This window comes from Podarcis vaucheri, assembly GCF_965113315.1.
Source record: "Podarcis vaucheri genome assembly, chromosome: 14".
NCBI classification, from domain to species: Eukaryota; Metazoa; Chordata; class Lepidosauria; order Squamata; family Lacertidae; genus Podarcis; species Podarcis vaucheri.
Window position 1 is genome coordinate 6284559 of NC_138752.1, and position 14604 is coordinate 6299162.

General features: G+C 44.9%; 1 protein-coding gene across 1 annotated transcript in view; it reads left to right on the plus strand.

Moving 5' to 3' along the window:
* The window catches only part of ADAM10 (ADAM metallopeptidase domain 10), a 54420-nt gene that overhangs the window by 20461 nt on the left and 19355 nt on the right, over positions 1-14604 (plus strand). The window contains exons 5-8 of the mRNA XM_082198449.1: positions 7083-7186; positions 8331-8480; positions 10462-10554; positions 11941-12124. Coding sequence (XP_082054575.1) covers positions 7083-7186; positions 8331-8480; positions 10462-10554; positions 11941-12124 — 531 coding nt within the window. The remainder of the gene's footprint in view (positions 1-7082; positions 7187-8330; positions 8481-10461; positions 10555-11940; positions 12125-14604) is intronic.

The window sequence follows — 14604 nt, forward strand, 5'->3', positions numbered from 1 at the left end:
ACCTGCTACATCGGGGCCCAGTACGGGCCACATGATCTCCTGCAATGATTTTGCAAAGTTTTTTTTCAGATAAAGTCGCTCAGATTCGGGAAGAGGTAGATGCCACCGTGGGAGCAGGGCCAGGGCGGGAGAGTGCTAGAGTCCTGTCTAGTCAAATTGCGTGGGATCAATTCCAATCTGTTACCTCCGAGGATGTGGACAGGCTGCTTGGACGAGTGAAACCGACCACCTGTCTCCTTGATCCTTGCCCATCCTGGCTTATAGAAGCTAGCCGGGAAGGGCTGGGCGATGGGCTTTGTGGGGTGGTGAATGCTTCCCTCCGTGAGGGAACCTTCCCAGACCCGCTGAAAGAGGCGGTTATTAAACCGCTTCTTAAAAAACCATATTTAGATGCGGCCACGATGGCCAACTATCACCCAGTCTCAAATCTTCCATTCTTGGGCAAGGTGATTGAGCGAGTGGTTGCTGAACAACTCCAGGCACGCCTGGAAGAAGCGGACCATTTGGATCCCTTCCAGTCGGGATTCAGGCCTCATCACGGGACTGAAACTGCCTTGGTCACACTGGTTGATGATCTCCGGCGGGCTAGGGACAAAGGTGAGAGTTGTTTCCTAGTTCTGCTGGATCTCTCAGCGGCGTTTGATACCATCGACCATAACATCCTTCTGGACAGTCTTGAGGGGCTGGGAGCTGGGGGTACTGTCATACAGTGGTTCCGCTCCTTCCTCCTGGGCCGTGTTCAGAAAGTGGTGGTGGGGGATGTGTGTTCAGACCCCTGGGCTCTCACTTGTGGGGTGCCTCAGGGTTCTGTCCTCTCCCCCATGCTTTTCAACATCTACATACAGCCGCTGGGAGAGATCATCAGGGGGTTTGGGCTGGGTGTTCATCAGTATGCGGATGATACCCAGCTCTGCCTCTCTTTCAAATCAGAACCAGTGAAGGCGGTGACGGTCCTGTGTGAGTGTCTGGAGGCGGTTGGAGGATGGATGACGGCAAACAGATGGAGATTGAATCCTGACAAGACAGAAGTACTCTTTCTGGGGGACAGGAGGCGGGCAGGTGTGGAGGATTCCCTGGTCCTGAAGGGGGTAACTGTGCCCCTGAAGGACCAGGTGCGCAGCCTGGGAGTCATTCTGGACTCACAGCTGTCCATGGAGGCACAGGTTAAATCCATGTCCAGGGCAGCTGTGTACCAGCTCCATCTGGTACGTAGGCTGAGACCCTATCTGCCCGCGGACTGTCTTGCCAGAGTGGTGCATGCTCTGGTTATCTCCCGCTTGGACTACTACAATGCACTCTACGTGGGGCTACCTTTGAAGGTGACCCGGAAACTACAACTAATCCAGAAAGCAGCAGCCAGACTGGTGACTGGGAGCGGCCGCCGAGACCATATAACACCGGTCTTGAAAGACCTACATTGGCTCCCAGTACGTTTCCGAGCACAATTCAAAGTGTTGGTGCTGACCTTTAAAGCCCTAAATGGCCTCGGTCCAGTATACCTGAAGGAGCATCTCCACCCCCATCGTTCTACCCGGACACTGAGGTCCAGCACCGAGGGCCTTCTGGCGGTTCCCTCACTGCGAGAAGCCAAGTTACAGGGAACCAGGCAGAGGGCCTTCTCAGTAGTGGCGCCCTCCCTGTGGAACGCCCTCCCACCAGATGTCAAAGAGAACAACAACTACCAGACTTTTAGAAGACATCTGAAGGCAGCCTTGTTTAGGGAAGCTTTTAATGTTTGATGTATCACAGTATTTTAATATTCTTTTGGAAGCCGCCCAGAGTGGCTGGGGAAACCCAGCAAGATGGGCGGGGTATAAATAATAATTATTATTATTATTATTATTATTATTATTATTATTATTATTATTAGCAAACATAGTTCAACTCAGCTCCTATCTCCCACCTTCATCAACTTCTCTATTGCCTCTGCTTTTTTTTTAAAGCTTCCTTGAGGTTCCTGTTTGTCTTCAGTTACCTCCTCTTCTGGGATCCCTACCCCTTCACCTCCTTACCTCAGATTCCTTCCCAGTTCACAGCCTTCTTTGCAGGGCTTCTGCCCTTAAAGTCTGTATAAGGTTCTAATCTCAGGCATTTTCACCTCTCCTGGAAAGTGCATGACCAACATTCCATCAGATTTGAGCTTTAGAATGTTTATGAACAGCCCTTGCCATCACAGCAGCTTAGTTAATGCTGTTGGTCTTCACTCAGGAGCTCAGATACATAATGTTTGCTGGGCACCACTCTGCCCTGCAAAACACCTGATTCGCCAAGCAGAGCAGCAGCAAAAGTCTCTCTCTCCCCCTCTCCCTCTCCCAAAGGGCTGTGTGGGCTCTTCACAGCTGCTGAGCTGGCCGGTTCCATAAGTTTGAGCTGGCAGGAAAGAGGGCACTATCCCTGCTGGTTTACTTCAGCTGCGTGGAAGGAAAAGGAAAGGCATCCAAGAGGAGTTTTATTCCTTTCCCTCTGGGAGATTTTCTTCTCAGCATGCTGTGGTATTAAAATATCCATCACTTGATTGAATTCAGGTGTAGGTAAGCCTTGGCATAGGCCAGGCTTCCTCAACCTCGGCCCCCCAGATGTTTTGAGACTACAATTCCCTGCTAGCTAGGGATCATGGGAGTTGTAGGCCAAAAACATATGGAGGGGCAAGGTTGAGGAAGCCTGCTAGGCACTGGGCGTTTGTCACTCTCAGCCCCCTGCTGAGGTTCTGAGGTATGACAGGGTCAGTTAGGGGAAGATGGGTCCAACGCAAAATGCGAATTTATGCAGCCGGACCCTCTCCAATTTGCTGAAGGGAGCTTTGTGGCCTTTCCTCCGTGCGCTTCTGACACGTGGACAGACTCCTCTCTTACCCTGTTATTGCCACCGCCCTTCCTTGCTTTCTTCCTTCCCGATCACAACAGCAGCGAGTCTTGCATTAACAATGGAGATGTGGGGGGCTTTGGACAGGGAAGTGAGCACTCACTTGCTCTCTGAAGAGCTCAACAGCTATTCTTGGGATAGCAGTGCCTTGAAATCTTTTTAGAGAGAGAGGGAAAGGGGAGGAGAAGCCGGAGCCTTTGAGGGGAGAGAGAGCCAGGAGCAGCCACTTTGCCTTGAGATCTCACATCAGTACAGGCAAAGAATTTTTCTCAGCTGCAGAACCTCCCCCACCTTTACATCTAACCCAACTATACCTACTCTGCTATTAGTTTAGCAGCTGGATTGGAAGCAAAGTATGGAATTGGCAAGGCTACAAAGGAGAGGTAGAGCTAGAAGATACTACTGCAAACCCAAATGTATGGGAGCAAAACAGCTTGATGTTCCTGTTTAGGACATTCATTTTGGAAAACTAGTTTTTATACAAACAGACCACCTTGACGGTGTCCATCATTTTGTCTGAGGTTTATCAGATCAAATTCAGCTGACAGAGAATAAAGTGAATTTAGTGAGTATTTGATTATGAGAAGTCTTGTCTCCTGTGCTTTGAGGCACTCTACACTATGGGAAGGTAACAAAACTGGCATCAGCTGAGAAGATTGTTTGAGATAGACGAAATCTGTATTTCTAATGGATGAGCCTGTTGGTTGCTGGATCTTTCAGTTTTTGGCAGGAATATGCTTCTAGCGGCTTTTCAGGCACAACAATGCAACATATGTTTAGCATCACAATGAAGTCTTATTCAGAGTTTAAACAAAAGCCTATTCTGCAAGTGGGGATCTTCTTGTCCACTTTCTACAAAGCCCTTTGTCCATGTTGCAGTGAAACTGGTGGCCAGTAAAAGGCGACCTTTCTATTCTAATTTCAAAATATGGTGAACTATTTTAGATTCTTACTCTTGATCTTGATTCATACTTTTTCTATGAGTGATATTAAATATGTAAGTGATAAGGGTTTTTTCTTTTTAAAAAATCCTTTCTATTCTGTTTCGAAATGAATTGTCTTCATTAACTAGTACTCGTTCTTTGCCATAAGCCAGTGGTTTTCAACCAGTGTGGTGCGGCACCCTGGGGTGCATTGAATGATGGTCAGGGATGTCATGGGCAATTTTCCTTCTCCCCCCCACTCCTCTAATGCCCTCTCGCATCTCTGCCTCCCAAAGGCTTGCACAACTGTTTGTTGCAGCAGCCCTGCTGCCACCCAAGATAAGGTACTGTGCTTATCTTCACCTTTGGCCAGTCTCTGTTGGGCCACTAAAGCCAGGGGCACCCTCTGCCCAAGCCCCTGTGGGGTAGCAGGAGCAGACACCTCTTTGGGGGGGCAGCTCAGAGACCAGGGATGGCTGCAGCGACTGCCCAGAGGACTCCTGAGGAGAGAGGAGAGGAAAGAAGGCTGAAGGAGGGTGTTCAAAATAGGGTAAGAGGCTGTTAGCTCTGCAGGCAAGGGGTGATATAACTGGGCTCCTGAGCACCACAGGGGTGCTGCAGAAAAAAGATAGCTGGTCAAGGGAGTTGTGGACTCAAAAAGGTTGAAAACCTCTGCTGTAAAGCTGTGTTATAAAATGCAGAAATCACTGAAAATTTTCTCGTAGAGCAAGATTTGCAGTTTAATCGTGGGTTTGTAATATACTATTGGTACTAAATAAATGGTGGGTGGTAGGAAATGGGACTGCTTTGGGGCTTGTTGGCACATTTGATTATACCCCCTTTTCTTTCATATGTTCAGATCAGAATTAAAAGCTGATAATACAATCAGAATTGTAGAGTTGGAAGGGACCCTGCGGATCATCTACTCCAACCCCCTCCAATGCAGGAATATACAGCTGTCCCTTATGGGAATCGAACCTGCAACCTTGGCAGTATCAGCACCATGCTGTAACTAAGCTATCCAGCTGAAGAAAGTTTAAAGAGAAAAGAAACTATCTAGCAGTAGATCTAGATCAGCACCCATTCGAAGCTGTGATATTATGAAGAAAATATTGATTAATTGGTCAAATTGCAAATGCAAAAGCTGGTATATATCTAATTTTAGCATTGAGTAGTACTTTGTTAAATATTTTCTGAAAATAGCTTGACTGAATCCTTCCCCCACCAAGTGCCTTGGATTTGCTTTATATAGGAATGCTTGTTTTGTTTGTTATGTCATAGTGTTTCTTAATACATACCAGGAAAATGAAATGATAGTCATAATATAATACAGTGAACGGCATTCTTGTGAAATGATATTTTTAATGAGAGAAGATGAGAATACTGGAGCTTTCAAATTCTAGTTTTACTACTTTAGTAACTGTATTTCACCTTATTGTAGAGAATTGCAGTTGGGAAAATAGCCACCTGGAAGATTGTGCTTGTTGAGACTAGATTTGGTCTCGTGACATTAAATCATGTCTCAGATCTACAACCATGTTTCAAGACAGAAAAGCTCCCACTGAAATATGGGCATTTTACATAAAAATTCAATTTCCCCTGAGCTTCAAGATCCAAGGTTAGGGGCAGGAATGCATTGAATAAGGTGAAGTGTGTCCTGCTGAACTCTCTGCAAGTGTGACCAAACTGTTTCTTGCATCATCGTATAGAGTAGTAATGGTGACACAAGTAACCTCCAGCCCTAGAAGTCATAGATGACATGTATATTTTGTATTATAGCATCATTTACTTAATTGGGATGGAAAAAATAAACCCCAAATTAATATATATTGCTTCTCCTTTGACCGAGTTCAGGTCCAAACAAACACATGAGTAATGCCAGTGTTCTTCTAGAGCATGAGTTAGGCATCTTACTAAAGGGCTGGCTAACCTTGCAGATGCTCCTGGACTACAACTCCCATAATGCCTGGCTGTATTTTTTAAATTTATTATTAAATGATTATTTCTTATTGGCCATGCTGCTTCTTTGCCTCAAGAATGCTACCTGAGAGCCAGTCAGGGTATATTACCTGGTCACTGGACTCATGCTCTGGTAACCTCCCAATTAGAGTGTTGCAATGTGCACTATGTAGGGCTGGCCTTGAACATGATTTGTCAACTTCATCTTGTCTAAAATACTGCAGCCATGTGATCAGCTGGGGTTTCATGTAAAATGTACATGACCTCTGTTTTGAAACAGCTGTATTGGTTGCCAGTTAGTTTCTGAGCCCAGTTCAAGATGCTGCCATAAAGCGCTAAAGTACTCAGGCCCCAAATATCTGAATAACGACCTCTTTCTTTACGGATCCTGTCTGATGTTAATGTGTGCAGAGAGGGCCTACTTGGCACTTTCATTGCCCTCAAGAATCATGGGGAGCGGGTGGCAGCCCAGGAGGGGGCATAATGGGTTTTCGTTGTTTGCTGAAGACACCTCCTTTACCTTGGCCTTTGTCAGATGAGATTTTTGTGAGGCCACCTGTATCGCCTGATACATATCCTTTGGTTTGCTTAAATTCCTTTATTAGCTTCCTCTACAAACCATGAGCTTGTAACCAAAGTCTGCTTTAGAGTTTACAGCTCATGGTCTTGTCCATAGGGAGACAAACCACAAGCCAAAGAAAATGGATAACATTTTAAAGCAAAACCATGCCTTAACCTCACAGGAGGTCCAGAGGAGGAGCACAGTATCCACACACACTCACATTTATAGTAAGCCATGTTAGTGTTACATGTGAATGAGTCCTCTACTTGTGCAACCTGCTGGTAGCAGTGGCATTTGGGCCTAATTATTGCTCATATCAGTAATAACTAAGTTGCAGCTGGAGGCACTATTTAACATTAGAAATAATTTGTAAATAATTGCAGCCTTGTTGTGAGCATGCGGTATCAAACCATGAACATCTCTTTGTTGGCTCCTCTTTGTACATACCTACTACCTGATTCTTCTGTGCCTCTCCAGTATGCAAGCTCTTAAACGCTGCATAGTCAAAACTGACATAGTCTTTATTAAACTGTTCATTGACATTAGTTAACTCTTTTTTCCCTTTTTAGTTACTTTGAAATCATTGTAATCTTAAAATAGGATGCATTTGTTTTAAACATGGAGGGAAATGGATATCTGAAGTTCAAAACAGCTTATGAGGAAAGCATGCAGATTGTCTTCACTAAAAAGATTTGATAGTAACTTACAAAGTATTAGGCAGATCTGTCACTAGTTTCATAATTAAGATCCAACTAGTCACTTGGTTTGTGTTCTAGGATACCCACATAAATATGGACCACAAGGTGGCTGTGCAGATCATTCCGTATTTGAAAGAATGAGAAAGTACCAAATGACTGGCGTAGAAGAGCCCATGAACCAGGTATATAAATATAATCATTTACTCCTGACCCCCACTACTCCATATTAGGAGGCTCATAGCTTTGTAAAGGAACTTACACTCTTTAGCCAGAAGCCAAAGAGCTGTTTACTGTAGCCATGACCAAGGATCATGCCTTGTGATAACTATGTCATTATTGCAGACTCTCCCCCTTCAGTTTCAAAAAGGAATTGATATATGTCATAGGAGGACTGTATGAGAAATACAAGCTCAAAGAACCCTTGATGGCACAAAACTAGTTAAACTGTTACTTGGATCTGAATCATATTACCTGATAATGCAGTTTACATTAAATTTCCTGAAGCTTTACAGTCAAGAACATGGATACCATTAAGCTAAGTTGATTTATTAGGTTTTCTGATTTTGATTAAAAGTTAATTGCAGCTTTAAAGAACATTTTAAATACCTGTCAGTAGCAGGCCTAAAAAACTTGGCTGAAAATTTCCTCAGGCTGCAGAAATGTGTCTTTTTTCATTGAAACTTCATTCATGCATTCAACTGGCTCATGAGCTATTTTATTTCCTCTTAGTCCTTAGATAAACTTTGCATGTGCCAGATTAATTGGAGGCAAACATTTTTAAGAGCCCAGTCACTGTACCAGTACGTATGGTAATAGGGGAATGTGGCTGGATTCAAGCAACTGTAATTGTGGACAGTGCAGAGATGTGTCAGACCACTCTCTCACTAAAGAGGACAGCCAACTCTTGAATTATGGAGGATAGAAGCTTTGGTGTTGAACACATCTTTGCATATTACTGCATCAGAATTTACCAGCCAATACAAATTGTTAGTCACCACTTGCCCACAGTTACCATCTACATGTTGGAGCCCTGCTTGATTTGAAGGTTCTTAACAGGCCTTATTTTCTCTCATTTCCCGCCCCCCTGTTTTTAATGCAGATTGTTACTATTGTGTTACAGTGCATAACGTTTTTCATTGTGTGTAACTGAGGCTGCAATCGTAATTCTACTTACCCAGGAGTGAGCCCCACTGAATTCAATAGGATTTACTCCTGAGTAGTCATGGTTAGGATTGTGCTGTTGGTCTCTGTATTCTTTGAACTGGAAGGCTGTATAGAAGTGTTATTTATCTATATTGCTAAGCTCCTTGGCTTTGTATGCTGCAGCAAACTTCAGAAGAATCTACCAATCATGGCCCAGAGCTTTTAAGAAGAAAACGAGCTGCACAAGCTGAAAAAAACACTTGTCAACTCTATATTCAGACAGACCACCTATTCTTTAGATATTATGGAACAAGAGAAGCTGTGATTGCACAGGTAAGTGTTTAGCTATTGCTTCAAGTGATAGTTTTCTTTTAAAGGAGGTGAAAGGAGGATGTCCTTTATGTAAAAAGTCATCTTAATGTAGCCTACATTGTTTTTTTCTGGGAAATTGTCATGTATACAACTTTTTGCACAACACATAAAAAGCACATTGTCAGCAACAGAACCTATAGTTACTTGTGGGTGTGCACTATGGGTATTTATGTGTCTCTAGAACAGTGTTTCCCAACCTTTTTTGGACAAAGGCACACTTGTTTCATGAAAAAAATCTCGAGGCACACCACCATTACAGCCCCGTGACGTCAGCGCGCAGCGTCACGCCGGGAGGGACATGAATTGCTAGCAAATTACATAATCACCTCCTTGAGGGCTGGCTCATCTTCTCCGAAGGCAGAACCCCATTAATTAACAGCACAGACTCACACCATAGCCAAGACGAGGGGGGAAAACCTCAGTCATGCACAGTCATGCACATGTGGGGGTTAATGAGGACGAAGACCGGGCAGAGAGCAGGGTTCAAATCACCCCACCTGGCCAGGACAATCCCTGGGTGCTCCCTTGGGCCACTCGCCTGACCCACCTCGCAGGGCTGTTGTTGCGAGGATAACACGGGGAGCACCACGCGCGCCCCCGGGAGCTCCTTGGAGGAGAAAGCGGGCGATGAATGCAATGCACGAAATATATGAGAGGCGACCAGGTTTTGCAGGTGAGGGGCCCCCGCCAGCCTCCGCTTCCAACACCCGGCGCAACGACGCCGAAGTTTCCCCCCGGGCTCGGCTCGGGGAGCAGCGCTGCTCCCCCCCGGCTCCCCTTCGCCCTCCCGGCTCTCTCTGCTGCCCACTGGGGACCCCCCTCACCTGCCAAGTCCGGAGCGCCGGTGGAAGTTGCATGCATGCATGCAGGGCGCCACGTTGCCATTGCATTGCACTGCACTCCATGCAACGCCTGCATGCATGCATTGCCTTGCACGCCCGCCAAGGGGTCTCCCCGCGGTCCGATGCGTCCCCTCCGGCGCGGATGCAGCATTGCAAAAATTAAAAACCCCCGACGCAGCCCTACCTGGGGGGCAGCCTCCGCCTCCGCCGCTCCGCCTCCGCGGGGATCCCTGGGCTCCATCCTGCTGCCCGATCTCCGCGGGGGCGCAGGCAGGCTGCGCGGGGTCTGCACGGAAGAGCCCCTGCCCGCCCGGCCGCCGCCGCTGCGCTCATTCCATGGCCGGGAGAAGAGCGCTTCAAACAAAACGCCCGGCCCGCCAGGCCACGCTGTGAAACGTAGTTCACGCACCTCGCGCGGACGCGGAACCCAAGGGCGAGGGGACCACGGATCCCGGCAGCCCCCGCGCCGGGGACGGAGGGGGAGAGGCCGGGTGCAGGGATGGAGGGACGGGTGGGCAAGCGAGTGAGTGAGTGGCAGCCGCCAAGCCTTGGCCGAGAGCCAGGAAGGGCCTCCCCGGAGGAGGAGGAGGAGGAGGAGGGAGGCGCAGAGCGGGAGGGAGGGAGGGAACCCCAGGGGTCATCTAGTGACGGCGCCCCAATCGAAAATTTGACTTTAAAAAAAAAATCTTTCGAATTTTTTAATTTTTCCCGTGGCACACCAGGCAACATCTCGCGGCACACTAGTGTGCCGCGGAACAGTGGTTGGGAAACACTGCTCTAGAACATATGATAAATGCCCATGCAGGGGGTGGACCCTGAAATTTCCCTGGGATGTGGTAGAGGACATGCTTATTATTATACAAAAGGTTCCAGGTTCATCTCCAGGTAGGATTAGAACTCCAGAGCAACAGCCTGTTATTTTGTACTGCTTTTAATAGTTTTTAAACTGCTTTTATATTGCTGTACATGGGTGGTACATAAATACTTCTTTAAATAAAGAAGTAAATGAACTAAATGAATCAATGGTTTAAGGCAGCTCCCTTGACATTTTGCCTCTCAGAGAACTACATGCACAGAACTTTAACCTTCTTCTGTTTTAGATATCCAGCCATGTTAAAGCAATTGACACAATTTACCAGTCAACAGATTTCTCAGGAATCCGAAATATCAGTTTTATGGTGAAACGAATAAGAGTAAGTACTCTAATTTAATTTTTAGAATTTCTGTTCCTTGCAAGCTCTAGCTAACGTAGCCATTCCTGCTAAATAAAGTGTTTTCAGTTGCCTATTATTTATTCCAGTAGTCCAGTGCTGGTGAACATACTGTTAATTCCTACCCTATTTACACTAATGGAATAAAAGATGTGGAGGCAACTTTTGAATCTTCGCTACAAATGAAACCAGCAACAAAACGTTGCATAGAGAAATGTTTTTGGTCAGGATGCCAGCCGGCCATACCTCTTCCAGGTTACCCATTTCATTCCTCCTCCCGCAGCTTGCGATCCTCCCCCAAACACATTCAGTCTTCCATAGCCACAGAGCAGCATGAGGTTCTTCCCTCTTGTGTGTGGTACCATTTTGACTAACATAAGCATTGAGGTTCTCCTCCAAATTCCACTAATAGAGGGGTGACTGAGATTCTGAAAATCTCAAGGAAAACCAGTTGGTGAAATTAGATTCTTTACTAAGAAGCCCTGCCTAGTATAGTGGAGAAGTTTTGGACTTCACATTTGGGTCTGAATACCTGCTCGGTTTTGGAACCTGCTGGTGGGCTTAGACCTAGTCACTTTGTCTCAGAGAGATTATATAATGGAATATTAATAATATAGCGCTCAGACTTGATGACATGAAAAACAAATCTTATGGGTTTGAGAGCAATAAAAGGCAAATGTTATTTTTTCCCACCCCTTCTTAAAGTTTAAGCTTGGTTGACCTTCATCCCTCTGACACTCAGATTCTGGGTGTGATATTTTATCTCCATTTTCTGGCCAATATAAATTTTATGCCACTCCATCTGTACTATTGGGTGATGGTATTGAGGCCCTGAAGCTTTCCTATAACTGCAAATGTTCTTTGATTCCAATTACATTTTCCCTTAGAGTTCAAGGGATTTCTCCTGTGCTTTTGCTTCCTCTTTGTTTAAATTTACTAGCCCCTAGGAATTGGAGTACATCTGTTGAACTTATTACATTGTTACCATTTACTTGTTGTCCTTGGGTGGTGATTAAAGCAGTTCCTTGGCTCTTGGCAAATAATCTTTTCTCTGGTCCTGTGTCACCTCATACCATGCCTCTTAATGACTGCAACATCAAGCCACAAATTGCATGTGTTGAACTGCTTTTGCAGATCAAGCACCAGAGTTTTCTTTTCCCCTCTGAATGCTTTTCAGCGGGTACTGTTCATATAATTCATTTCTGAGTCACTGAATGTTAAACTGGTGAGATTGAGTAATGTATATTATTATATCTGTGAATCAGTCTTTTGCAGTGTGGATTCTTACAGTGAGCATAGGTTACATCTTTGAAAAGCTGCTACTTGGCTAGCAAGAGTTATTTGACACCACAGAACCTTTTCTTTTAGATCAACACTACTCAAGATGAAAAAGACCCTACCAATCCCTTCAGGTTTCCAAATATTGGTGTGGAGAAATTTTTGGAACTCAATTCTGAGCAGAATCATGATGACTATTGTTTAGCCTATGTGTTCACTGATCGTGATTTTGATGATGGTGTCCTTGGCTTGGCTTGGGTTGGAGCACCTTCAGGTAAAAAAAAAATTAAAATAGTTTATGTTGCTTGAGTGAAGTATAGAGGGCATCTTGTGTGTTAAAGATCTTAAGATCAAGACCAATCTGGCATCTCCAGTTAAAATGATATCTATTAGCAAGGATATCTATTTACCTGTATGCTGGAGAGCTGCTGCCTGTCAGTGTTGTGGCAATGGTCTGGCTCTATACACAGAGTTCCATCATGGCCATCATTCTTAAATGGTTGTGTTGCCTAGTTTAAACTCCTAGTGTTACTGAAAGGCAGCATACCTTGCTACCTGGCAGGCTTGCCTGACTGAGGTGACACTTCTTTTCACTTGTACTACGTAGTTGTCATATGCTCCTTACTCCCACAAAAGTATATGAGGCACAGGAGATTAACTTCCACCCTACAGCTGAAGTGTTGAAATAAATCTTAACCAGCCAGAAAAAAAGTTATAACTTTTCCTAACTTGATGACCTCCAGACATTTTGGACTACAACTCCTATCAACCTCAGCATCATATGGCAGTGCTGGCTGCAGCTGATAAAAGTCGTAGTCCAAAATACCAGGAGGGCACTATGTTGGTGAATTCTGTGCTAGACAATACCAGAACAACTCCCATTTGGTATCATCAGTGCCCATTTAAACTGTGTACATTGGAACCTCTGGTTATGTACCATCCTCCTTGCTTTGGGTAACGAGCTCCGCTAACCCGGAAGTAGGTTTTCCGGGTAGCAAATTTTGCCCCAGGATGCAAGTGGAAGTCACATGGTGGCAGTGGGAGGCCCCATTAGCAAAAGCGCGCCTCAGGTTAAGAACGGTTTCGGGTTAAGAACGGACCTCCGGAACAAATTTAAGTAAATAAACAGAGGTACCACTGTAGTATAAAGGGAAGAGTTGCTTTTCAATTAAGTGTCTAAAGCTGCCCTCATTGCAGTTAACCAAAGTGGAAGGATCATCTAGCACAGTCCAAGGCTAGGAGGATGTGAAACTCGGACTAATTTCCAAAACGCTTTGCAGTCAGTCAGTTCAAACCTTTGGCAAGAGTGGCCAGTCCATTCTGCAACAGTCTCTGGGATACAGAGGAAGAGGAAAGAGAAGGCAGTAGTAGAATGATAGACTACAAGTTGTTTTTCCCACTGCTAACTGTAGCCCATTGACAGAAGACAGGTTGCCTTGCTCATGTCTGGTCTTTGGATAGAGGTAACTTCACTTGTTTACTACTTAACATCCAGGTTCTTCCTAAAAGCAAGTGGCAAAGCAGATCTGTTTCTGTTTCAATGGGCTTAGGTAAGGCTATAGTTCAGGGGCAGAGCTCCTGCTTTGAATGCAGAATATCCCAGGTTAATCCCAGCATCTCTTATGTAGGGCTGGGAAAGGCCCTGTCTGAAACCGGAGACTTACTGCCAGTCAGTGTGTAGACAGTACTGAGTTAGATAATTGGCATAAGGCATTATCCTGTAGTCCTTTTCAGGCATTGTCATTAGGATTTTCCTTTTTGTACTTATCCAAGTCACCTTCGGGGAGCAAGCCTTAAACAGGAGAATGTCTTTTGAACTGATTATGGCTTGAACTCACTAACCACTATGCAAGTGACTTATGGGTGTTTCACTTCAGGGCATTTGGGTGCATGAAAAACACTTGAGGGCATTTCTCTACATAGCATTTGGATGGCAAAAATAACCTTTCTTAAGCTGCTTTGGGAGTCAATATTGACTGAAGAACAACATATACATTAATAAGTAATGTATAGAAGAAGGAGGGAAAATTATCAACTTTCTCCTTCTGCAAATATTATTTTTAAAGCCCACAGACGGCTGGTTATTTTGGCAACTCTTGCATTATTTTTCTGCAGACGTAACATAGCCCCTTCCTCAAAAACAAACAAACAAAACAAAACCTTCGAGAGACTACTGTTAACCTCTGCATAGCACAATTTATGTTATTTTCAGGTCACAACCTATCCCACCATCCTATTAAAATTCCTGTTGATCAGTTGTTTCATCTTCAGGAAGACAATTTTGGATAACTGTGGTAACTCAGAAGTGGGTGTGACTTGTCTAACTGATATTTTTGTCTTTGTGGTTTCAACCCAAACTTCCCGAAGAACAGTTGGTCTGTAAATATACTCTTAAGAATGAGTCATACTGCTTGCTGAGATAAGCAGATATTCTTAGGCTAAGTACTTTGCAACAGCAAAGTGTGCTATTTAAGCACTTGAACTGTAGCACTTGGAAGAATCACAGTTTAAGAAGCACATATTTGAGGACCTCAAGAATTTATAGTCTACCCCTGCAAGTGCATGTTGGCCTCCATATAGAATAGACTGTTGGCCATTGGGGGTTGCAGCTGAGGGTGGGAAAAGTTTGTGGCAGTGCAGGATTGTAAAGCTTTCTCTCTGCCCCACTCCGTCTCTCTCTGAAAGCCATATGAAAGGCTAAGGGTCACATAAGGCTGCAGGTTCTCCTCTCCAGTATAAGATAAAACTTTTTTT